Source organism: Mauremys reevesii, linkage group 6 (genome assembly GCF_016161935.1).
Source record: "Mauremys reevesii isolate NIE-2019 linkage group 6, ASM1616193v1, whole genome shotgun sequence".
Lineage (NCBI taxonomy): Eukaryota > Metazoa > Chordata > Testudines > Geoemydidae > Mauremys > Mauremys reevesii.
Genome location: NC_052628.1, coordinates 85,485,304 through 85,510,824, shown reverse-complemented (window position 1 = coordinate 85,510,824; position 25,521 = coordinate 85,485,304). Strand labels below are relative to the sequence as shown.

General features: G+C 39.8%; 1 protein-coding gene across 8 annotated transcripts in view; it reads right to left on the bottom strand.

The window, feature by feature from the left end:
• Positions 1–25,521, bottom strand: part of AGTPBP1 (ATP/GTP binding carboxypeptidase 1) — a 127,351-nt gene that overhangs the window by 38,986 nt on the left and 62,844 nt on the right. For all 8 annotated transcript variants that reach the window (XM_039543046.1, XM_039543045.1, XM_039543047.1 and 5 more), the window contains 11 exons: positions 23,313–24,025; positions 19,539–19,622; positions 19,197–19,283; positions 18,962–19,110; positions 14,088–14,175; positions 13,199–13,343; positions 11,916–12,069; positions 10,929–11,109; positions 8,102–8,231; positions 6,827–6,958; positions 1,545–1,721 (listed from right to left, as the gene is read on the bottom strand). In XM_039543046.1, coding sequence (XP_039398980.1) covers positions 1,545–1,721; positions 6,827–6,958; positions 8,102–8,231; positions 10,929–11,109; positions 11,916–12,069; positions 13,199–13,343; positions 14,088–14,175; positions 18,962–19,110; positions 19,197–19,283; positions 19,539–19,622; positions 23,313–24,025 — 2,040 coding nt within the window. The remainder of the gene's footprint in view (positions 1–1,544; positions 1,722–6,826; positions 6,959–8,101; positions 8,232–10,928; positions 11,110–11,915; positions 12,070–13,198; positions 13,344–14,087; positions 14,176–18,961; positions 19,111–19,196; positions 19,284–19,538; positions 19,623–23,312; positions 24,026–25,521) is intronic.

Genomic DNA, 25,521 nt, shown 5'->3' with positions numbered 1-25,521 from the left:
GCCAGGCATCCCAGATGTCCTCTTTGCCTTCATAGGAAGATGGAAATCTCTCACATTGCACAGACTCCAAAGAAAAGATTATTGTGCAGGCATTTGATCTTCTTGGTTGATTTGTAATAAGCATGAAGGTGTTTTCCTTTCTGGATAACTGATTTCTCAGTATGACTCAACTGGATAGATTTTCCATTTGATTTCTACTCTTTTACCTGAGGACTGATCTGAGGTACTTTGGAAGTTAATTTTCTTAAATTTCAGTTTGGCATCTCATACTTTACCTTATTTATCTAAAACGTATTCTAAAGATTTTTGGTCTGGGACTCCTGGATGCACTATTACCAATAGGAACCCTAAAAGCATCCCCATCTCAGGACCACAGAAGGTGGTCAGGAAATATTTTTTAACTAACCTATCATAGGGACACTTGAAGTAGGAATTAATGTACTCTATATGGGCCTACTGAGAAGCCTGCTGAGGTGTGTGCTTTGTCAATAGGCCAAGAGAGCCTAGTTTGGCGTGCTGGAATAGGATAATTATACCTCACTGTCTACTGTCTTCCTTGTTTGCAGCCTTCTGGTCCGCCTGTTCAACATGGCTGAGGTCTGCTTGCAAACAGGAGAAGCTACTGTGTGGGATTTTTGGCATTCAGAGGTCATTTACTTTCTAAGCCTGCTTCAGCTTGCCTCTCTGCTTCAGCCTGCAGCAATGTTTGAGGCACTGTGGCAAGGGAAAGATGATGAAGGAGGCTTCAGGTCATCCATTATTTTCTACTGGTTGTACTTTTTAGCAATATTCAACTGTTGGTTGTTGGGTAACTGCTGTGCAAAAACGGCATAGGGAAATAGGCTTGCGCAGCACTGGAAACACAGGCTGGCCCTGATTCTCATCCAGAACTGCTGAGACGCTTTTGAAGAAAATTAAATTTCAAAAGACAAGTCCTCAAGTTGTGGGAGGAGGCGGGAAAGGAGGCAAATTTAACTACTTTTAATCACTGCTGAACAGCGAGCTGCTAAAATTGCATGAAAATATTTGGCTTTATCTGCCTCCTCCTGCTGCCATGGGGGAGAATTCTGGAGGTGACATTACCTAATGTCTGGTGGATCACTCCAGATTGTACCAAGAGGAGAGCTCCCTCCCGCCATTGCAAAAGCTGGCTAATGGTCATGTATCCAAGAAGTCTCTATTAAAACAGTTCAACGTACTGGTAACTGATAAAATAATTGTTACAGTAAAAACCATGAATTTCTTCATTTGTAGATTTAAAATTTCAACCACAAATAATTTTATTTACTCGATTATTAAGTCTTAATATGGACAATCAACAGAACATACACATTACATTTTTAGAATGGCAGATCCAAAAGAATAATGAAGGAATCTACATTATATTGAAATAGATTATTTTGCACAATATAATGTAAAAAGCCCTATAGCAGGATGTTCACGCACCTTTTTAAAACGGAGACAAGCTGGGTTTTGGAAAGTGATATCAATGTAAATGGTAAACTCAATCCACACACAGGCTTTCCTTCATCTAGTTTCTTTACCTTATATTTGCCCTGATCGCAGCCACATAACGTGCTCTCCATTGTGTAGCTCCTTTGTACTCCTATCTCTCTCCAGACAACTACACGTGCTGTCGATTCCTTGGACTTTTCCACTACAAAACTGCAGCTGCTCATGCTGAATGTTGGGGCAATCTGACTGAGAATCTTAGGAAGAGTCTATAGGATAGTAATTTGAAAGAGACTCAATTTGTTTTTATGAAAATGTGAAAGCACAGTATATTAATCAGACAGTTCAGATATCAAATTCCAGTTTAAAAAAAAAAAATTTGCAAAATCCATCCAAAGTAATGTTTTCATTATTAAAAAGAGCCAAGAACCCCAACCGATTCATTCTTCCCCCACCTGCAAAAATTCCTGGTAGCGTTTGCAATCCAGTTATTAAAATAGCGTGAGAGTCAAGTGCATAAAAAATAGAACGTGAAGCGTCTAGTAGAAAAGATTTGACTATATGCATGACTAATTTGTTTTTACTGTTGCACAGGGCCGCCCAGAGGATTCGGCACTTCAGCGGCGGGTCCCAGGGCAGAAGGACCCCCCGTCGCGGGTCTTCAGGGCACTTTGGCGGCGGGTTCTGGAGCAGAAGGGCCCCGCGAGAGTTTTCCGAGGTCCCTGGAGCGAGTGAAGGACCCCGCTCCAGGGCCCCCGAAAAACTCCTATGGGGGCCCCTGCAGGGCCCGGGGCAAATTGCCCCACTTGCCCCCCACCTCTGGGTGGCCCTGTTGCAGCTGAGTGAAGTGCAAAAGGGAAATGTAATTCAGATGAATATTCAGTTTCAATAATCTAATGTATAGGAAGTTCTGTATTTTAAAATACTATATAGTATTTTTGACATTGATTCAGCAAAGCACATAAGTGTATGTTTAACTTTAAAGCATGTGAATAAATTCAACTTTAACAGAACTATTCACAGCATTAAGTGTATATGTACATGTTTCAATTGTTTCCTAGATTGGGGACCAAAACACTTAGCTACGTGCATTTAATTTTAAACTTTAAAGTCAGTGCAAGTTTACCATTTGTGCTTTGCTGAACAGGGATAGGCTGAAAGTTAACATATGTGTAAGCAGTTGGGCCTGATCCAAAGCCCACTGAAGTCTATGGGAAGACTCCCATAGCTTTGGATCAGGCTTATGTTGAACCAGGGCTTTATTTGAAAAATGTGCCTTTAAATTAATTCCTCTATTTTTCACATGTACAGCACATCAACTTGATATGGACTTGGTGACTTATTCAGATGATATCATTTGTAGTGTTCTAACTAAATAAACTACAAGCAATAGTCAAAATCACTAGAGTAAAAAGGTATGTAAAAAGGCACTATTATGAAGAGACTATTCAGCAACATTTCAGCCCAGTGTTCTGAAGCACTGAGTACATTATATAGATAAATTGAATTGGGATTATGCCACTTAGGAAATAATTTTGACGTAGGGTTTATTTAAACAAGGATGCTTGAGAGTGATTTTCATACGTGATTTGAAAAACCTACCTAATAGAATAGCTTTTCAAATATCAGGTGATCGCCTAAGGCATCTGTCCTTAAAAATAAGAAAACTGGGAGGAGCTGTATTAAATTATGCCAGAGATAACAGTTGAGGTTTGTGGGGTGAGTGGTTGTTATAAGTAAACCAAAACCTCATATTTTAAATGTAAGTGCTAAACAGTATTTGGTATCTTCAATTCTTCTGTAGCTTAAATATATTACACTAACTTCAGCTGTTCACTTGCAGGTCTTTTTCTCTTTGACCCTTATCCTTCACTCTTGGAAAGATCACAGAAATGATTTCACTTCAGTCAAAAGTAGACAGATGCAAAAAGTTATGTTTTCAACTTATTTTAATTTGTTCGGCCATATGATAGGACTACTCTCTCCATTTCTAGCGATATGGACACATTGCACTTCTATAAAAATTCTGTACCCATTTTCATTAGCAAATGGTTCAAGCACTGATATAGACTCGAGTTTTTTGACAAGGGCTGAAATATCTAAGCCAAGAGGCTGGTCTATAACAATACTTATATTGTTACTAAAACTGGTGCAAGTATCTGAAATTTCATAGTGTAGACAAGATTTAAGTGACTGAGGTGGATAATGAAATTGTAAATAATCAGCCAGCTAAGAAATTGTAAGGGAAACAATCCAGTAGCAGTTGGATTTTTTTTTTTATGTATATATATATATATATATATCTGAGCATGCATGCATAACTGTTTGTACATGTAAATGGCTAGTTATGAATCTAACAAGTGCAGTCACCTGATCGGTGAGCACAACTGTGAAGAAAAAAGTAGGTATGCAAACATCGGGCCTCCTTTAAAAAAAAAAAAAAAAAAGTCATCCTCAAAGTAAAAAAGAAAAAAACTGTATATATTTGTGATTGCCACAAGGTGGCAGTGAAACTACACAATAAGAAGCTTATTTTCAGGAAAGATTATTTTACGGTCATTGTGACCGTGCAAAAAAGGTTATTTTGAATTCTTAATTTTAAAATCCTTATCAAATAGATTTATGCACTAAACGTACTGGGAAATATTACACAGCAAAAATTACATTAAAAGAACATTATGGCTGCAAATTCAAGCACTCAAAAGTTCGGAATTTCCAGAATTAAGGCTATCCATGCAACCTTAATACAGCCGCTCGTGCGCATGCAGTATGAAACAAACAGTCTAATTACATGATCATATCCTACTTTTTCCACAGGACCTCTGCCTCTTTCAGTGCACAAGATGAATGGTGCTCACTATTCAGTGTTTCCAGTCTCCTTGCCCAGACAGTGCCAGTATTCCCCTGGCTCCTAGTTGGGTCTCAGCCTCCTCTAATCCACTGGCTCCTAGTCCCAGTCTCCTCTCACCCAGCTCCCAGTCAGATTCTCGTTACCCAGCTGACTGTAAACTCCTAGTTTTCCCCTCATATCCTAACCCTGGCAGTCTCCAGTCCCAATCCCCACTCTTCCCCAGACTCCTTATTCCAATCTATTCCTTCCCCTTCCCCTCCTTCCCAATCTCCCACCAGGTCTAGCTCTTGCTCCCTCTGCATTCAGATCAGGTGCCTCTTCCATGCTACCTAGGTGTCAGCAGGAGGGGCATAGAGCCAGAGAGTTACCCAGCTCTCTGTTCCAGGGTCTGGACCTGGCACAGGCTGCAGCAACCCAGAGTCACAATTAGAGAGACAGTTCTGCTAATCTCCTCACAGCCCCAGACTGGAGCACGCTTAGTGCTCATGGAATCTTCTGGGAATTTAGTTGTGAAGCTCTAGCAAATCTTTGTTAAGTTTGTGCAAATTGCACTCTTTCAGAGGTTTATAACTTGGGCAGATTTTCAGGGGGATCAGAAAAAGTCACATCCTTGACACAAAGGCCATCCCCTGACTAATTTCACAACTCTGCTTCTGCATAGAAGTTTCTAAGAGAAAAAAAAAAGTTCGCAAATGTAGTATGAGCAGAATGTATTTTCCCTAGCTTCATTATCAAAAATGGCTCAACTCTTTAGTCTGAAATTTTCCAAAATAATTAAGACTGAGGCAGAGATCCTCATGGAAAATTTCAGATCTAATGGGTAACGTTTTGTAAGCAAGTGAAAACAGGATCTAACAACGGGAAGTGTTCAGCCGCCTTAATAATAGCCAATGCTACTAGCCTTGCCTGTAATAACTGATCTAAATCCATCAGTTAAGTGAATAAATAAAGAGTACGACAAAAGTGTTTGCTATACTAAAATATGGAAGTGTTCATAATTCTGTTCATAGTTTAACATTTTTCACAAAAAGCTACTAAAATATTGCTTAGTTTGTTAGCCCAGTTAATAATAATGTTGTTTTGAGAAGCTGAATTACTTCTACCTTTCATTTTTGCTTAATGAAATAGACTTTTTTGTCTTGTTTAATTAGAAGAATAAAGATAAAACAATCAGCTGTGTCAAATGAATGATTATTTGTCATCATTTTATGACTGTTGACTCTCTTGTCTACATCCCTCCTTCTCAGAGGGAACAGAGTGTTTTTCTTTGTTTCCCCTTCCTGGCTACATGACAGTGATCTAATCCAACTGTTTGGCACTCTCTGACATATAAAGACTATTCCTCTGACTGGCACTCTATTAACTTTGCATGAAGCTAGGCAGAGAAAGAAGAGCTATAATTAGATCCCTGGGCTCTGTTAGAACCATATGCAGCTCTAGTGCTACAGGTACAAGTATCACAACATTACTGATTACTTTGTCCAAATACCTTCCTAGATTCCAGAATGCTTTTCTGTTTTCAGAAGTTTACTTAGTTGTTTTTTTCCACTACAGCAGTCACCCTTACACTTCCAAATTGTCTTAGATAATTAAACCAATTAAATAATGTTTCTTAGTACATCTCTGAGGTATCCTGTGTATATGAGAAAGTAGGGAAGCATATGCAATGCTACAAATACTGAGGTAATTATATCTATACTATAACTGACTTTTTTTAAAGGTAAACAAATGATATACCTGTTCTTTTATATTTGAGTACTATTCTATTAAATGTTCAAGAACATTCACAAACATAAAAATAGTGATAGTTTTAAGTGGGCATAGATGTTGTAAAGCAGCATGGTGTGTACACAAAGTTGTGGAAGTTATTTGAAAAACGTCTGAAAAAATAATCTGTTACATATTATGGAAGTCAGGGAATTGTTTTTATACTGTGCATGCAAATTGCAGAGGGACACTGTAATCATACAGTGCATCCGAAGAAGCGAGCTGTAGCTCACGAAAGCTCATGCTGAAATAAATTTGTTAGTCTCTAAGGTGCCACAAGTACTCCTGTTCTTTTTGTAATCATACTCTATACAATGACACCGTTGCTCAGGCTTGAGAACAGCATAAACAAGGAAACAAAGTTGTCCATGGCGCTTTTCAGAGAGAGAAAAGTAAAAGCAATCAAACGTTACTTTCCAGTTTAGAACCAGCATTATGAGGAAATTATATTAATCAGTAATACCTATCTGTGCACCTATGTGTGTCTTACTGCACAAATCCCAAAGCATAAATTGTCGGATGTTGCAGATGCCCCACACCATCTCTTATACCTAGAGAATGGCATAGCCTAGGGACAAGCAAACACCACTTATTATTGTGGATGAATACTTCAACAAAGCGCAAGTACATAGGCACCTTTTCATTTTAGACCGGATCAACATTGTTGTTACTTCCCACCCCCGCAAGTAAGAACATGAGGAAATCAAGATATAATTACACTTTCACAACTTACTTGAAGGTTTAACTTTTACTCACCCTATAACCGAGGTCCTCAATCAGGTCACAAGAGGCAGCGCTAACATTAGTGTGCCACACCGTCTCTTTGATGCTGCAGCCATACATGAATACATTCTTTTTACGAGAATGACCATGATAATCACAGTAAACCTACAAAAAATAGAGAAATAAAAGCAATGTTTTAAAACAGGCTACAGCATCAGATAATTTAAAGTTATCCCATCTCTCCCTTCCATATTAAACCCTATACGGAAACCATAATTTGTCCCTTGGGTCCTGATTCTGCAAGGACATCTCATGGGTTTCAAAGTGATGACTCACAAGTGTAATATTAAGTATATGCATACATTCTGGCAGGATTGGGGGCTTATGTAGTTATGCATATATACTGTACGATATATTTTCCAACGTGAAGTTTAGACATATTGCATATGTTCCAAATTGCTGTTTGAGTATATAAAACTAAGCCATTTCCAAAGAAAATTTCAAACCTAGCAACGCAGCACATCTAAAACTTTCTGAATTCAACTGTTTTTGTTACTACAACTGCCTTAACCAAAAAAAAAACAAAAAACAAAAAACAAAAAAAACACCCACTCTGATGTTCAGAACATGAGGCTTTTTTCCATCCTCTAACTCAACAACACCTGCAAACAAATGCTAGATATGCAGTACTGAAAGGCTCAAGAATTAAAACTAGGGCATTATAACTAAATATTTTTGCAGCATTAACCAAAGTGATTGCTCTCCTTCAATACAGGGCCGGCTCCAGACCCCAGCGTCCCAAGCGCGCACTTGGGGCAGCGTCCCGCGGGAGGGCGGCAGGCGGCTCCGGCGGACCTCCCGCAGGCATGGCTGTGGAGGGTCCGCTGGTCCCGGGGCTCCGCTGGACCTCCTGCAGACATGCCTGCGGAGGGTCTGCTGGTCCTGCGGCTCCGGTGGAGCATCCGCAGGCGTGCCTAGGGGAGGTCCACCGGAGCCGCGGGACCAGTGGACCCTCCGCAGGCACGTCTGCGGGAGGTCCACGGGAGCCGCGGGACTGGTGACCGCCAGAGCGCCCCCCGCGGCGTGCCGCCCTGCTTGGGGTGGCGCAAATCCTAGAGCCGCCCCTGCTTCAATACAACTGGAAATAGTTCCAGAAATTTCTGATTAACCCTCCAACTCACATTTGTAAGCATGTGAAGCGGTTGCAAGCACCTATAAATGTGTTTTCTTTTACAGAAAGCGAGACAGTATCTATACAAAAAGCTAAAATGATTTTGAAATGCCTATTTTGGGCAAACACATACTCACCAGAGGCAAACGTTTTATAGCAGCCAAATATTGTAGCAAGCCCTTGGCATGGTAAATTGTGGGATGAAGGTCTGGGTTTGGGTTTTGCCACTGTCTGTTCAAATCCTCCCCACTTAAAGAACAGCGATGGCTATGAAAGACAAATTTATAAAGGAATGTACGTCTCACAATATAACCTCACTTTTATTTTAAAAGTTATCCTCACTAGTTCAAGTTTTGCCTGTAACGCAACTACTTAATTTGTGTGGTCAAGTGAAATTTAAATTCCAGTTTGTATTAACAACATGTTTTATTCTAGCAGAAGAGTTAATTTAGTGGTTACTAATATATTTTACTTGGATTAGCCAAAATTATATGGAAGTAAATTTTTATTTAAAGATATTTGCCTACTTACTTGCTTTGAGATTAGAGGAAGTAAAATTATCTGTTGAGAAAACTGGATGTTTGAACAAGTGTGATAAGTCAACAAATTCAGTTCAAAATTGATAAGTTCTAGTTTTAAAAAAATTAATAGCCTTTTAAATTTAAATTTTTGTAAGATGGTCAATGATTTTATTGTTCAATCTTTTTGTCTAGGTCATGATCTTGTGACCATAATTTGTCTGCTCAATTTGATCTTTTGGAACTGCTAAATAGACAGTGATGTTCAGTGATAGATTTGCTGAATCTGTTGAATTTTTCTAGAATTCTTCATACAATTTGCTAATTTGTGGAAAGATCCTGATCTCCATTAAGATGATCAAATCAAATCTAACTGGATGGGAAGCCTGGTAACTTCAATGGAATCTTATTCAGATCATCAAGAAGAAAGCATGCTTGTGAACCTTTAAAAAATAGTAGCTTCAAAGATAACTCATGTACCCTTTATACACCATCACAACTCCAGAAGCCACATGACTTCAAGCAAGGCTTTTGTCTCCACCCCTGCTTTGACTGACAATTGACAGGGATATGGAACCCACCATCAGCCAACATACAAGACCTGTCACAGGCAAGCCTGGTAGCATAGAGGAGACCAACTAGCTAGTAGAAGACTAACAGAAACCAGGAAGATCAGTGTCTACAGCAAGCAATGTTTCAGAAAGACTTAAGTAGTACTGTAAGTTTAACAAGTTCATACAGACATTTTAAGTATTTTATTTTACATTTTTGGTTTTCAATCTGCAGAGACATATCCTTGGCATTCATGCATTAACATGAGTTTTTAAACCAGTGAGTGTTTGCTGGGGTGTCTGTGAGTAAGAATGGCTGGGAGCAGGGTGGGGGACAACTGAGCAGCTGTGAAGCCCAGAGGGGCTATTTATGTGCCACATATCAGCATCTTTAAGAAACTTTCTGAGCAAGTAGTCACACCTGCTGTCATGTTTACTAATTAAAGAGAAGTTATAGATTTGACCTCAGAAAACTATTTCCACCTAAATTCTTGGTAGCTGAATGTAGTAAGTTGAGCTTCTCCTAGAAGTCTTTATTAAAAGTGATATTGAAACATCTGTGACCATCCCTTTGGGGACGATACTAATATTAAAGAATGGCAGTGTGGAACCTTGTGGTTAACCCTTAGTGAATTAAATTGGGAATTGTTTTTCCCCTGCTTTAGTCCTTTTTTTTGACAAGGTGTTTGAATACTGAATTGACTTCCATAACACCCTTCGATCTGAGACAGATTATAAACCATCATCTTTTCTTGCATTAGATGTAAGGATTATTAATTTTTGGATGAGAATGTGTAAAAATTGTTGGATTTTTACCTTTATTTTCAATTATTTGAAATATCTTTGTATAAAACTTATTTTAGTTATTAGGCTTAGTTAAGATATAAAATTGTGTCAATTTGGTGTTCTTTAAGCCAGAAATCTGGGGACTTTAAGAAGTTGAGAATTTAGGGCAGATAAACAGCACATCTTATCTATTGCTCTACCAAGAGATATTTGTGAGGGGTACATGTGTATATGTAAAACTATGATAAAATATGTTCTGGAAAACCATATTGCAAAAGCAAGTTCTGTGGAGGTACTTATTTTTATAAATGCAATTTACAAAAACACTATCCTGAGAACACAATATTTTAATAGTAAAATTCAAAGAAATCAACACTGAGAGACAGCATTACCTTCTTGTATAGGAACACATTTACACTACTGATTCTTCACTAACAAAAAAGTACTAGAAGCCAGCTTTGTGAGAAATCTGGATTCGTAAACAGTACATAAACCTTAACCTATGCTACATATTTGGCTCATACTTTAATTACTTCATTGCTAACCCTCCATTCCAACAACTGTGCTGCAGTAATGTTCTAACATTCCAATGAATTTGTGGCATACCCGGTACACATGACATCGATGGATGAGTCTATGGCCCCATAACTATGTACGCTGCGCTTCCTCTTCGGCTCTCACTGGCATAAGCCTCCCTATTAAATTCCATGTTACTGCTTGTACCCAGGGCTGTGACTTAAAGCCGCAGTTAATTCTTATAAAAAAGTGCCATCTCAAAACAGATAGCATATAAAAGATCCTACATTTAAAAGGAAGTTTTTCACAGTCTGGATCATGGAGGCTCTTAAAATTACTAGTACATATGTTTGACTGAAGAAAAATCAGGAAAATATTTTGTCAGTAAGATTTGTTTATAGTAGTTTTGTTAGCTAGCAAACCACTGGAAAAAGACTAAAATCCAAATATGAAAAAAAAAATCGAGCTTGAATACTGACTGTGTTAATTCTGGAAAACTACTGCATTTTTATTTTAAGACTTCAACATTGTTTTTATTACAAGATACAGAAAGATCTTTAATTAATTGTACTTGTGAGCAAAGCTTAACTTACTTTCCATTGATGACACCATCTGGGTTGAGCATAGGGACAATTTTAAAAATATAGGATTCTCGTAAACTCTGGGCAGTGGGGTTATTACTCATAAGATATTCCAATGTTCCCTTCATAACCCAGCTTGCATTAGTCTCTCCAGGATGTACACGAGCAGATAAGAAAATGTAAGGACGATTCCCTAAAAGAAACATTCACAAAAATTGCAAGATGTAAAACAAGTAAATTAAAACAGTTTGAAAACAATACATAGCTCGAGTTGGTGGATGGTGATGTACAGTATTTTTCAAAGTGCATTTGCATGAATTCGGGATTCTTTATGACAGGATTTTATCATAAATATTGATTGTTACAAGTGCCTCAGTGGATTTTAAATTTAATGCAACATGAAAAAACTACATAAACACCATCTGTTAAAAGAATTGGTGATTGGTAACTTACATGATATAATTCAAATTCCTCTCTTCAAAATGGAGAGAAATTCAGAAACAAAAATGGGATGCTTTGGGGGCCATATGGTTGTACAATCACCAGTCCTTATGTGAGATTTATGAAATGAGCTCCATGGAAAATACATTTTTGCACTAAAAAGAACTGCTATAAGATCATGAAGAACACTAAAGAATGAGGAATTAGGGACTGTCTTGAAATAACATTAAAAAAGTTTAGCATAAGAATAAATCTTATTTGGCAGTTGACAGAGTACTTTTTTTTTCGAAAGAAAAATCATGTTTAGAAAACATGCAGGTCTAAAATTTATCTTTAACAATTCAAGAATCAGGTGGGGTTGTTTTGTTTGTTTAAACACAAAAGCAAATTATAATTGTGAGCAGACCAATCAGTGGTAATCTCATGAATATAACTGAATTTTGCTATTTTTACAGTAAAGACCCCACCAAGAATTGCAGACAAATGAAGCATTAACATTTTTCAAAAGAGCTAATATTACATAATTGTTTAAGTGGATCAGAGAGAATTTATACTTACTGAACTGACAGATATGTTCATAGTAATTCGACTCCGGCATGGCTGTGATAGTGACTAAAGGGCAGCTGTTCCCAGACAGGGTCTCACACAGAGTATCATGTCGAAAATAGATCTGCTGAGGGTTGTGCAGGGATTCCAATTTCTGAAGATGCATCTTCATCCCCAAAATGATGAAAAGGTACTTAAGTCCTTTGCAATTTTGTATATGATAAATAAAGATTTATTTAAGTATTTTATTTTTATTGTTCCAGGTATAGAAGATAATTCTCCCATCACTACTTTGGCCATGAAATACCTTTCAGGTTTCCACTACATCTATAGCTGACTAATGTTTTCTTTTGTCTAAAGTGTTTTGAGTCTTTAATTGTTTTTTTGGAGCACTTTCCACTTCTGTGCGCCACCCTTTTATTCTGTTTTTAACCACGATACTCCCTCAAGGAGCAGCCACTTGGTTTGTGAATGGTCCCAAATGATCAGCCTCATTCAATATTGATCTATTCTATGATGAGTCCCAGATCTGCTTTTGTTAATATAACCAATGCAGCACATTCTAGTTAAGCATCTCACTTTGCTTTACAAACATCAACAAAACGTCACAATACCCCAACTTCACTCAATTTATTATCCTGAAAATGTCTTTTTTAATACTTTGTAATCTTAACCTTAGTAGTTCAGATCCATAATGAGCAAGGTACAAATAGACAGACAAGATATGATAGACAGAACCTAGACTAAATTTGACACTATCATCTTAGCCATGTTTGCCTCATCAAATTCCCACCAAAGTGCATAGAAAAACTCTCAATGGACTTCAATGGGAGATAGATCTAGATCATAGTAAACAATGTCATTCTAGGCAACTTTACAGAGGAGTTATATCCAGCTGTCAACTTTTATCCATACTCTCCTGATGTCAGTGTTTTCAATGCCTTTTGGAGGAGGGAGGGGAGAGAAGGGAACATCTAAGTGAATTACTGATATAGTTGTAATTCTTATAATTATCAGACATATCATATAGGGGAAATGAAGATCATGTCAAATTTCTTGAAGTTTTTTGTTCTAAAGAACAAGTAAACTTATTACATATATTGTAACAGACTGATTACTTTCTTACTTGAACTTTTGATGAGAGTGTTTTATTACTTTTCAACATATGCACTTTCATTTATGTACCCTTTTTGTATCTATGAACTAATATTTGGAAGCAGTCAGCATTTTCACATGGAAAGAGATACAGTAATATAAATGGACATCCGAGTAATCCAGTTCAAGGATTCTCTCACCCTTAAAGTCGAATACGTATATGGATAGTGGTAAGCAAAGTAGCAGACATCATCCTTGTGTGGGAAGTTTACTGTGAATGTAATTGTGTAATAGGATTTTCCTTTCTGACCACCAGCAGCAATTGAACTTCTAGCAAAGTGATTCCTAAAAGTGAAGTGAAACCAACATAAAAGTGTTAGAGATGTGTAGATATTTTTACTACATCAGAGGTTATCATTTCTAAACATAAATATGAAAACCCCCTGACTCCAAGAAGTGCGAGATCATATGATGGTTACAACACTTGTATGCTTCTGTGTACACTGCTCCTACTACTGGTAGAAACACTCTGGAGTAGACATGGTGGGAAATTTTAATGGGGTGAGGGTGGGAGTGGGAACCAAAACAGACAGCCATTGAACAGAAGGGATGACAAGAGGGGACCCTACAACTCCTCCCACGACAAGGCCATTTGTAAAGATAAGCAGTTTTCCTGTTTTACACTCTGAGGTCTCTCCAGTAAACAAGGAGTAAAGACCTAGAAAGAGGTTCCATCACAGGATCTCAAAAAGAAAGTCAACAATACCACATGCGAGGTATTAAAGGTATTAAGGTTAAGTTCTTAATACAAATATGCTTAAATATTTATATACACCAGTTATTCAATACATACAATTTTCCCAGAAAATTTTATCAATATAGCATTAACAAAATACTTAATTTATTTTCCAAATTCGTCAACATCTAATTAACTTAAAAAAAAAGCCAACCACACAATTGCTTTGCTATAGAAATATTAAACATTACCACATTTCATGGTTGCGCTCATTCTAGTCATATAAAATAGATTTTGTTCTAATCTTCAGCATAACAGGTTTGCTTACCTCCATTTTTTGTTGGCATACTTACTTATAGTAACAAATATCTGTCCCAACACGAGTCCACCATGGCCTGGAATTTAACGCCTCCTGAACAGAATACATGAGGGGCTGCATACCTTTAAGAAAAATGCATTCGATTTTTATCTTAAGGTCACTGAATTCTGTTTGTACAGCTAACGAGCAATGGATCACATCTGAATACAGTCTCATGTAAGCACACTATATTCATTTCACTTTTTATAGAAGTCTAACCTACAGAGTCCATTATAAAGATTGAATGTCATGCCATCTTCTAACAGCCAAGAGACATATAAATTGAAAAATGACTCGAGATGAGCAATGTACAAATGAAACATGGGTCAAAAAGACCAAATGTAATTTAAAAATAATGCAGTGGTTCGAATGGACACTAAAACAGCAAGATCCTGGATTTAATCACATCTAACCAACTGTCACTATAAAATTTCATAGTAAGTCTCAGCCTTCTTGTATCTCAATCCACCCACCTGAAAAACTGGATAACCACAATACCAATGAAAAACAGATACTGTTTTATAAGCAAAGCTTTTCAGGTAAATAAGAAAAATGTTTCCTTTTCCAAACAGTACTATATTAAGTACTATATTAAGGCATGTGCGCAAACCTTCAGAATGTAGCAGCAAGGTCTAAACCAGGGGAGGGCAAACTAAGGCCTGTGGGCCAGATCCGGCCCGTCAGGGCTTTCAGTTCGGCCAGCGGGATTGCCAGCCCCGTGGCGCAGTCGGGCTAAGGCAGGCTCCCTGCCTGCCCTGGCCCTGCGCTGCTCCCAGAAGCACCATGTCCCTGCAACCACTGGGGGTGGGGAATAGAGGGCTTTGTGCGCTCCCTTCGCCTGCAGGCGCTACCCCTCGCAGCTCCCGTTGGCTGGGAACGGGGAACCATGGCAAATGGGAGCTCTGGGGGTGGTACCCACAGGCGAGGGCAGCACGCATTTGGAGCTGCCTGTCCTGCCACACCCAACCCCCAGGAGCCACTGCCGGACATGTTGGCCACTTCCAGGAGTGGCGGAGGCACAGGGCAGGCAGGGAGCCTGCCTTAGCCCCACTGCATGCCTCTGTTAGCCCAAAGCCGCTCGAGGTAAGCGGTGCCAAGCCGGAGCCCGCATCCCAACCCCCTACCCTGCCGTACATGGCACACCCCCTCCTGCACCCCAACCTCCTGCCCTGAGCCCCCTCCTCCTGCACCCCAACCCCTTGCCTTGAGCCCCCTCCTGCACACTGCACTCCCATCCACACCCCAACCCTCTGCCCCAGCCCTACATTCATGGTCCTGCATACAATTTCCCCACCCAGATGTGGCCCTCAGGCCAAAAAGTTTGCCCACTCCAGTCTAAACAGAGCAATATGCAACATGTTAGTGTGCTTTAGAAATCACAGTCCCATAATACGCATTACCTAACCCACTGAGCAGACAAGCCTGCCGTCAGTTTTGACTATCCAGCAACTTCATAAAAATCAAAATTTGCTAATGATGATAATTAGGAAGCAGATAATAGGACTAACTTTGTTTGAGTCCATTATTTGTTAAGAATAGTTCACTTGGCTCTAACAGAAATTTTACACAGTTCATAGCAAGGTTTCAGGGGAAGGATGAAGACTTTTGAGTTGCTAGAAGTAGTTTAGAAAAAATCTGAGCAAGATGTTTGTGTGGACAACACACTGCAAAGAACTGTTGTATGTTACATATCTGGTTTTACTTCAAGTGATTCGCTACACAGATTCGGCTCTTGGTGACTACTAATTGCCTAGTTTTTTACAAGTGAACTGTGATTGTAGGCTAGCCCTTCCCAAACTAGCATCTGGCCTGGAAGCTTGTACCAAGGAACAGCGAGTGATAAATGTGTGGCTCAAGTTCCATGTTGCTGTTCTACCTCTCTCGGATACTGGGAAGTAAACTAAGCAGGACACCGAGGCCGTTTAAGCCCTAATAAGTCTAGGGGGATCTTTCATATCCAGACTGTAACAAGTCCTGATATAGACCAAGGCCCACTTAGTCTCTGGGATAATATGGGTTCTCTCTTAAAACTTTCAAACACCATAAAGAACCTAAGTGTGTACCTGAATGGCCAGGTTCTATCTAATGTGAAGTTTCATTTCACCTGGGGTAGAACGTGAGTTAGGAAAGAAAACCAGGGGGTGAACTGACAAATTGACAAGGAAGTCGGAAGCTGCCTTGCATAGAAAACTTAGGGTGAGGCCTGAGGGAGTCCTTGCCCTTGTGAAAGACCATATATGGGGGGCCTGCCTTGAGGGCAGGAATCCCTCCTATCTGAAAGGCAAAACGCTACCAGAAAGGCAGTTTCCACCGATAAACAGAGCAGGTAGTGGTAGGCCCAGAGGGAGACCCCATCAATATAATCAATAGTGAAGTAGGGTCTCAAGAAAGTAGGGGTGTTTCCTGACTGGTGAGTGTAAGGCCCCATGAGTCTAGAATCCAGGCCTGCAGAGCTGCCAGGCAGCTAACTTCTCCATGCTACCACCTAGCAGCAGCTGTCACAAGCTTGCACTCCACTTGCCCATGACTTGCTGTGGGCACAGACCATTGGAAGCCTCCAGCTGTCTGACAGGCTGCAGCCTCATGGCTCCTGATTGGCTCCCTGGCCTATATAAACTCAAGAGGTATTTTAGGAAATGTCAAGGCACCAGCCTCAGGTTTGACCCAACTCTGACCCTTGGTCCTGACTGCCCTCACTCTGGGATGTGAAAAGACAATGTGGTCTTGTAAATAGGGAGGATTTGCAGAGATCACTGCCAGCTAAACTCTTATCAGGCTTAGAGACAGACCCAATTATTTCAGGGAAAGTAAACTGTCTAGTATCACTGCAATTGGAGCTGCCACTGGAGAAAGGTGTTGAACTGCCTAAATAGAAACATCTCTTTCATTTGGCTTTTTCAGCCTGGTTAAAGGTTTTCCACTATGGAGCAAGATGTCTGCAACAGCAGCAGATCAGCTTCTCTCTGAAGACATTATCCAGGCAGCATTCAAGCTATGCGGTACAAGGATGTCTGGTTTGGGTACAGGCTCTGGCCTCATTCTGAAAGTCCAGGTTGGGCAGAACCAGCAAGGTAAGGAGTTTCTCTAGTCTGAATACCAAAATAGGATAGCCCATGCTATCCTGTCTCCCCACAGTGAACAGTACCAGATGCTTCAGAAGGCATAACAGAAGTGGGGTGGCCTTCACAGTAGGGCTCATCCTAACCGCCGTCAGAGATTGGCTCAAGCCTTCAAGCAGGAGGTTTAATATTCCTTCCAAAATTTTTGATAGGAAAATTCAAGAGGGTTTAGACATTTCTATGGATAACAAGAATATTGAGTTATCGCTAAATTCTTGGCCTCAACTTCTTGTGACAAGGAGTCTCCTGTTTTAATTATGGGCTCTGTGAAAAAGTATTATCCTGCAATGATTGTAACTATTGAGTGGGCACCTGAATTTCTTAGTGGGTTAAGTCAAAATGGAGCCTTCTGTTTCTCTGAATCTGCTGTGCAGCTAGGGAGAAACTATTTAACTTTCAATTTGATTATCCAGAGAAACGGAAGCTAGCGTGACACTGAGTTGGGCTCTTGGGCCTAAATGGCAGGGCTTCATGCTCTTCCCACTGACTTTTACATTCTGCTTTGATCCATGTCACAAGCAGGCTCTTTTGGTATTCAGATCTTTTGAGTAACAGACTATCCCTGACATTCAGTACCAGAGTGCCCACTAAGTCTCAAGCTTCCTCTATTAAAAAGAGTCTGATAGGATTTTTGTGCTTCCTCCAGGTTCAGGAAGTGAAGGCAAGGTAGACAGAACATCTGTCTAGGTCTGATATTTCACTCAAGTACCAAAGGCACTGAACACAGCTGTCTGTGACCAACACTGCGGCATCACAAGAACCACAGCACCTGAAGCCTGCCTTAATAGTGCCACAGAGGTCTGCAGACCCAACTATTGGTACAGAGGCACAACAAGGCTGAAAAACGTAAGAGCTGAAAAACTAGCCCTGGATGCCCACAATGACACTGGTGAAAAAACAAACTTTAAAAAAAACTAACCAGGAAAATGCCCAAGAGGGTAAAAAAAGAAAGACTGATGAAGGAAGTGTTCTAAGGCCACTGATCCTTTGGTGGATGGAAGAAAAGAACATTAGTGGGGACAATGCTCTTTTTTACACACTTGGATGTCAGCACATAGTTTGGAAGAGTGTCCGCCCAATCTCGATAGACACTACTGGCTAGAAATTTCAGATATCACATATCAATGTATGAACATTTCTAAAGTGGGGATGTAAATAAAGAATTTTGAAAAAGAGAACTTGAGTTGTTTCCACTTAAACTTATAGCTCATTCTGGTCTCCTACATGGACTTACTGATAACATTTAATTTCTCAGCAACGTGACATTTTCCCCTCACACGTAAATCCCCCAAATCCAGGAGACAAAGTTGTTTGACAATGTTTGCACCTATTTTCATTTACTAAAACATGCAAAAAACTTTCAGGAAGGTCTTAATGGCTCCCAGTTTTCATCCTCTTGGCATCCATGTACAACTCAGCTTGTCTTTTCCAGCACCTTCTGATAATAGCCCTACCACAATTTTAGGACGAGCCTGGAACAGCATTCTTATACTTGAGCTTTACTCAAAAAATAATACTTCCTTGGTTTTCCATTTGAAAAATAATTTTAAACACATACACACACAGGTTCTTTTAATCGCTTATTTTACAGTTTTCTAATGACATTGTCACATGAAATATTAGGAGTTTATTTATCTCTTTATTACAAATCAATCTAGTGATCCCAGTGGGGGGAAAGTATCCTGTTCTGGCTAGTCCAGTAGGTCTCCCTACATGCTAATTTTCCATCCCTTTTGAAAAGAAGTCTTACCATAATTAAACTGACTGTTCGACTTTTCACAGTTGATGATGTTAAATCGGTACCCAATGCCTGGCCGCATTCCACTGACTTCAAAATAAAACCATTGGTGATAGTGATTGCTGTTTATATCTGAGTTCAGAATGAGATCATACTCGTTTCTGAAGATTAACAAAGAGAAATAAGTCTTCTTAAAGTAAGAAATTTGCAGTACATATGCAAAATAAGAAAATGAAAGATATCTTACTTTCTAATTTGAACAACTTTGCGCAGATTTCCAGACTCAAATTTGGAGTTGAACTTCAAAATCTCCCCCTCTTCTGGCACTGAATAACTTTAAAAGAAAGAAAAAAAGATCATTGTAAGTAAGTGAAATGGATCTTTGGAACTCCTTTGTTAATTCAGATTTTTTAATTGGAAATCTATCTAGAATAATACATAAGGTACAGTATTGCCCTGATTAGGGCTACAGGCTTTACCACAGACTTCACATCTACGGTACTTTATCTTAAGCCAGAATAGTTTCCTTGAAGAAAACAAAATTGGCAATCATCAAATTGAAGATTGTTTTACCACAAATATAGCCTACCTGGGATTATCAAGGTCATACATGACTCTGTCTATAATATCATTCTGATGAATCAGTCTTTCAATGTCTTGGGATATTTTTGTCCTGTAGTAAGCAGAGAGTCCTCACTTAAAATACATTCTACAACAGCAATTAGAAATGGTACATACAAATTTTGTTGGTCAACCAAAGCTATAACACAAACATGCAGGGCCTGATTTTCAGTGAGGCCTCCATGTCATCCCCATGTGTGCACTTGTGGTATGTAAGCACCTGCATACACAGCTGACCAATTCTAACACTTGCATGTGCAGGGGTTGAATCTTCATGTACAAAACCCATTGGGGTTTAACTTTTATGAAATAAGTTGTTTTTATAATTATAGCAGAAGCTCAGAGTATGTTATGATCTATATTTGGTATTAGTGCTTAAATCTAGGTAACCTTTGAAAATGATTCAGTTATAAGAGTAATGTATACAAGTCCTCTGTAACTACAATTATAAGGGATTTTAGGAGCTAGGCCAATGTTTCTCAAATGCGGCCATCATGGCCGCATGCAGCCACCAGGGGCTTTTCATGCGGCCATGAAAGCCTCCTGGGCAATGATAGGGGTGCGTGGGTTGGGGGGAAGAGAAGCATCGGCCCCTCTCACTCCCTCCTTGTTGCTCCTGGATGCACCACCCTGCACAACGCTGCAGGAGCGAGGTGAGTTCTTGACCCACCTTGGGGGGAGGGAGTTTGGACGGCAGGCTCCAGAGACAGGACTTCAGGAGCCTGGTCGTGCGGCCCCAGGCTCCGACCGCAGGACAGTGAGTACTGATACACACACACCCGGCTCCAAGACCTGTCTCCAGCTGTGTGGCAGGTGCTGGCCCCCAGTTCCAGCCATGTGGTGGCCCCGGGCTCTAGCTACACAGACTCTGCCCCAGCTGCATGGCAACAGGCATCAACCCCCAGTTCTGTTCCCGGGCTCCGGCCACGTGGTGGGAGCTAGCCCCAGGTGCCAATTCATGGCACTGACCCCTAGCTCCGGCTGTGCAGCAGCGAGCGCTGGCTACTGGCTCAAGCCATGCAGCCCCGGCTCTGGACGTGTGGCGGCAGGTACTGGCCCTGGGCGCTGACTCACAGCTCCAGCCACGTGGCAACTGGCTCCGATCCCTGGCTCTGGACACGCGACAATGGGACTCATCACCGATCCTCACCGCCCCTGGCTCCGCTGCCTTCCACTGCTCCGCATCCATCCCCCCCATTGCCCTGGGCCCCCACCACCTCCCCTAGCCCCGCATCCATCCCACCATCGTCTCTGGCCCTTGCTTGCCTCCCCTTTTGCCTCCCACCCCTTCAGGGAGAAAAGTGATATTAACTAACATGCAAGTATCACTTTTCACAGCAGACTTACTAGCTATCTCTGAAAAGTGATACTTGGATGTTTGTTAATATGAAGTATCTCTTTTCATAGCATCCCAGGTACCTACTAAGTGTGCTGTGATATTCACAAATATCACTCCCGAAGGGGGAGGCAGTGTTATTTTTAATAGTGACTCTGCCAAAAAAATCCTACAAATATACATTACAATGATTTGGATGTGTATCTGTGCATATTTAGTTGTTTTTCCTAAAGTTAATGAAGTATTTTAGGAAAAAAAGTGTCAGTACGGCCATCAGTGAGAGTTGGTGGCTGCACTCTGAGGCCACCAAAAAATTTGTTGACAGAACCTCTGGGCTAGGCTGTGGAGTGAGTGGGTTAGTGCATTAGTCTTTCACCTCTGGAGACCTAGGTTCATCTACTAACTGGATCGCAAATGAGAATGAGTTTGGTGGTCTCAGACAAATGCCTGATGGACATTTTATCCATATTACAAAACCACTGCATAATTGGCAGTATCTGTTCAAAGGAGGCCCTGGACTGGAAAAGCTAAAGCGTATATTGGTAGAGCTGTGCGGGGAAACTTGCACAGCAGCTGTAATAAAACGGAAGGAAGACAATCAACTCTGTAGGGTACTGTAGTGCAGTCTAAGTGGGCTCAGGCTGGCAATTATCTGCACTTAAAGTAAATGTTGCTGGGGAGAGGAAAGGCCATTTCTTGTTAACTCAGGACAGTCTATCCACAAGAGTAACCAATCTTAAAAGAAATCACAAGCCCAACAAGTACCAAGAGCGCTCCTGCCGACAAAGCCGCATTCACACTGCCACTTGTGCCAGCAAAACTAGTATCTTTCGCGGGGAGGCTTTTTTAAATACCCATGAAAGACAAAAGTTTTGTCGACAACATCGCAGTGTAAACAAGCCCTTAGCCTGGTGCGAGTGTATGAGAGAGAGACACTCACCAAAGCACACAATCCCAGTGTAATCCCTTTGTACTGAGTAGAGAGAATAGAGTTTTAGCCTACTCTGCTCTTGGAATTCCAGTCTTGGGTCCTGAACACAGACAGCGGCATGAATTTTTTCCCCAAACTTCCACCTGCCTCACAAAGCCACATCCTCTCCCCAGCAGTCTCATCTCCTATCCTACAGTAATGTCTTTACTACAAAACCCTGGAAACAAGTAGTTTCCCCTGGAGGTTTACTTTATACTAGGAGTAAAATTTTCAAAAGTACTTAATTCGCGCACACACCCAAAAAAAAAAAATCAGTAGACAAGCTCCTAAGTCACTATGGCAGTTTTGTAAATTTTGCCCTACCCTTTAACCATACTCATTTTCAATTTGTTTTTGTAAAGCTTGAATTCCTGGAGAAACCAAGTTCACTTTTAATGTTTTCCTACAATAAATCCATCCCATTGTGGTAATGTGATCAACTGTTTTACCTGCATCCAGTGAACTTTTAGGATGCTGTACCTTATAAAATGAAGGCATTATGGTTTCTGAATGAAGTTCAGAAGGGTTCACATGAAATTCCAGTTGGTTCCTCAGGACAAGTATGAATGCACTTTAAGAACTTTCAGACTGTAAAAATATCCCCCCTCCCCACCCCAATTCCAGTACCTTAAAGTAAAACAAAGAAAATTCTCAGACTAAACTCAGGTTTACACACACCAGCCCTAGGCATAAATGCAAATATACATTCACCTGTTAAAAGCGAAAGTTGTGTGTGAATTGGTTAAGGCACCAAGATAAAATAAGTACTGGAACAGAGATGCCAATTTTATCTTTGATATAAAGATTTCTCTAAGCATAAGATTACCCAGTAGTATTTTGAGGAGAGTATAAAATGCCTGAAGTACTGAAAAAAATATCAGTGAAGGAGTGTAAAAGGGGATGATGAAACTGACCATTCACATGTACACTGATTTATGTAATTGGGAGCTAAAAACTCTTCTTTCTTGCAGAAAGAAGTGTCAAAAGAACTGACACTATGCAAGTTCACTGTTTGTTTGTTTTTGGTTGATAACACATTCCCTAATCCCAGGCTGAAATCCACAAAACGTTAATCTTTTATAATTCACTGCTTAATTTTAGAAAGTTAATGTTTACTGCTTGCTTGCACCTTCATCTTATTTTCAAATTAAGTTTTAAAGGCAGTATTTCTCATTTCAGAAAAACTTTTTTTGGTAGTTTAACATTCAGATAGCTTTAATTACAGAAAGTTACACCAAAAATTTCTTTCACAATAGAACTTCATTACTTTATTTACTAGTTTGTACCAGCTTGTCACTTGCCTTCAGAATAATTTTTTTAAAATGTTTTAGAGACAAAACTATAAACAAAGATGATAATTTTATACATTAAACATGAATTTCTCAATTGTACTATTCTTGCAACAATTGCTCTTTCAAAGAAATATGTCAACTCACCTCTGCACACCATAAGGTCTTTCTAAAATAGGCTCCTTAAATGGAGGTGGAATGTGACCAAAGTAATCTGGGTAAGCCACTTCTGAATATTCAGGGACAGACTTTGTGTTTTTCACAATCTCAATATAAAGATCAGGGTCATGGAGTGGCAATATATCAGGCACCTCAAGAATCACTTGCTCCCCAGATGAATGTGAGCTGGAATCATCCTCTTCCTCAGGATCAACACCCGTGAAGCACAGCTTTCCCAGCTGGACAGATCGTCCCTCAAATAGAACATTTCCGCAAGATGAAACATGCTGGCAAGGTTTATTACAAGTGAGTGAGGTAAGGCTAGTTTTGCTTTCTTTCTTCATTACGCACCCTGTTTTGTAATACTGTTCATTTTTTGAAGTATTCTGCAAAGTAATCCTGTCCAAGCCTTTCACTATTTCATAGCTTAGGCACTGGCATGACGAAAGCAGTTTCTTTTGATCACTTTGCTGCTGTAAGCTATTGTCTTTGTATCGATCTTTCTTTGGCAGATCCAAAAAGGCTGGCCTTTTATTACACTCCTCTGCTTGCAAGTGATTGCTCTCTTTCACAGTAATTCCCTTGACTGAGTGATTTGCTTCTACAGACTGCTCCTCTCCTGCCGTAGGAACAACAATCGGTCCACTTAGATTTGCATCAGATGCAAAAGGCTTTGGTTCCTTGGAGACTAAGTCATAGTCCTTTACAAAGAAAGAACGAACATGATTAGGAAACAATTTTTCATATTTTAAAAGTTTGTTTGTATTTGCTTATAATAGGACACTTCTTTTCCATGGTTTTTAGTGGCAATAAAACAAGTATATTTTGGAATAAGGTATTCAGGATAAATATAATCCTAAAATGTTTGCCTGTTAAGCTACAGAAACTTTGTAAAAGTTAACCTTTTCCAAATGAAAAATGCCACCACCTAAATGAGGCAATTCTTCAGTGACATCACAAAACTTAAGTAATTTTTTTTAAATTGTGCCATGAAATTAAAAAAGGTGTGCAGCATTTAATCACATAGCATATATAATATTGCTGACATAAGGACTAGAAAGGTTCGACAACACCGTTGTCCTCATTAAAACAAACACTTTCCACTTGATCAATTTTTATCCATTTGCTTTCCAGTTTTTCCAATATTCAGATATTAAACAAGAAATAAAATGCATTTCCCTCAAGTTTTGACCGTTTCCTAGTCCCTTCCCTCACGCAGATTTAGCACTGTCCTGCTATATGAAGTCTAAAGGATAATAGTTAGCTCTTATATGATGCTTTTCATCTTTAGATCACCAAATGCTTTACAAAAGGTGGGTAATCATCATTATCCCTATTTTAAAGCTGGGGACAGTGAGGCAAAGAGATCAAGTAATTTGCCCAAGGTCACAGAGCAAGCCAACAGCAGAGCCAAGAAAAACATAGGTCTCCTGTATGCCAAGCCAACAGTCAGTCAAAGTCCCTAAAGAAACTATTTGTACACCTTCCTCAAAATCCCAAGAAGTACTTTTGCCATAAGAAGTCAGACAAAAAGTAGCTATGAGAAGTCATCTTACTGCAGAAAGATATTTACTGTTTCAAACATAAAAGTCTTTCATGTCATCAGATATGTGCATGTAAACAATGGGGAAGTGCTGTGCTATTCATAGCTTCCAAGGCCTGAAGGGAGCACTGTGATCATCAAGTCTGACCTCCTACATAACACAGGCCATAGAACTTCAAACAGGACTTGTTTTGGGGAACTGGAGTATATTCTTGTAGGAAAAAAAATCCAGTCTTGATTTAGAAGTTGCCAATGATGGAGAATCCACCACAACTCTTGGTTAATTCTTCCAAATGATTAATTCGAACAGTTACTGGTAAACATGTACACCCTATTTCCAGTCTGAAATTGTTTAGTTTCAACTTCCAACCATGGGATCTTGTTATAGCTTTGTCTGCTAGACTGAAGATCCCATTATCAAGTATTTGTCCCCTATGCAGGTATTGATAAGCTGATCAAGTCATCCCTTAACTTCTCTTTGTTAAACTGAATAGATTGAGCTTCTTGAATCTATCACTAGATAGAGCTATCACATTTTCCAATTCCTTCATCATTCTCGTAGTTCTTCTCTGAACCCTCTCCAATTTATCAACACCTTTCTTGAATTGTGAGCACCTGAACTGGACATAGTATTCTAGCAGTGGTTGCACCAAT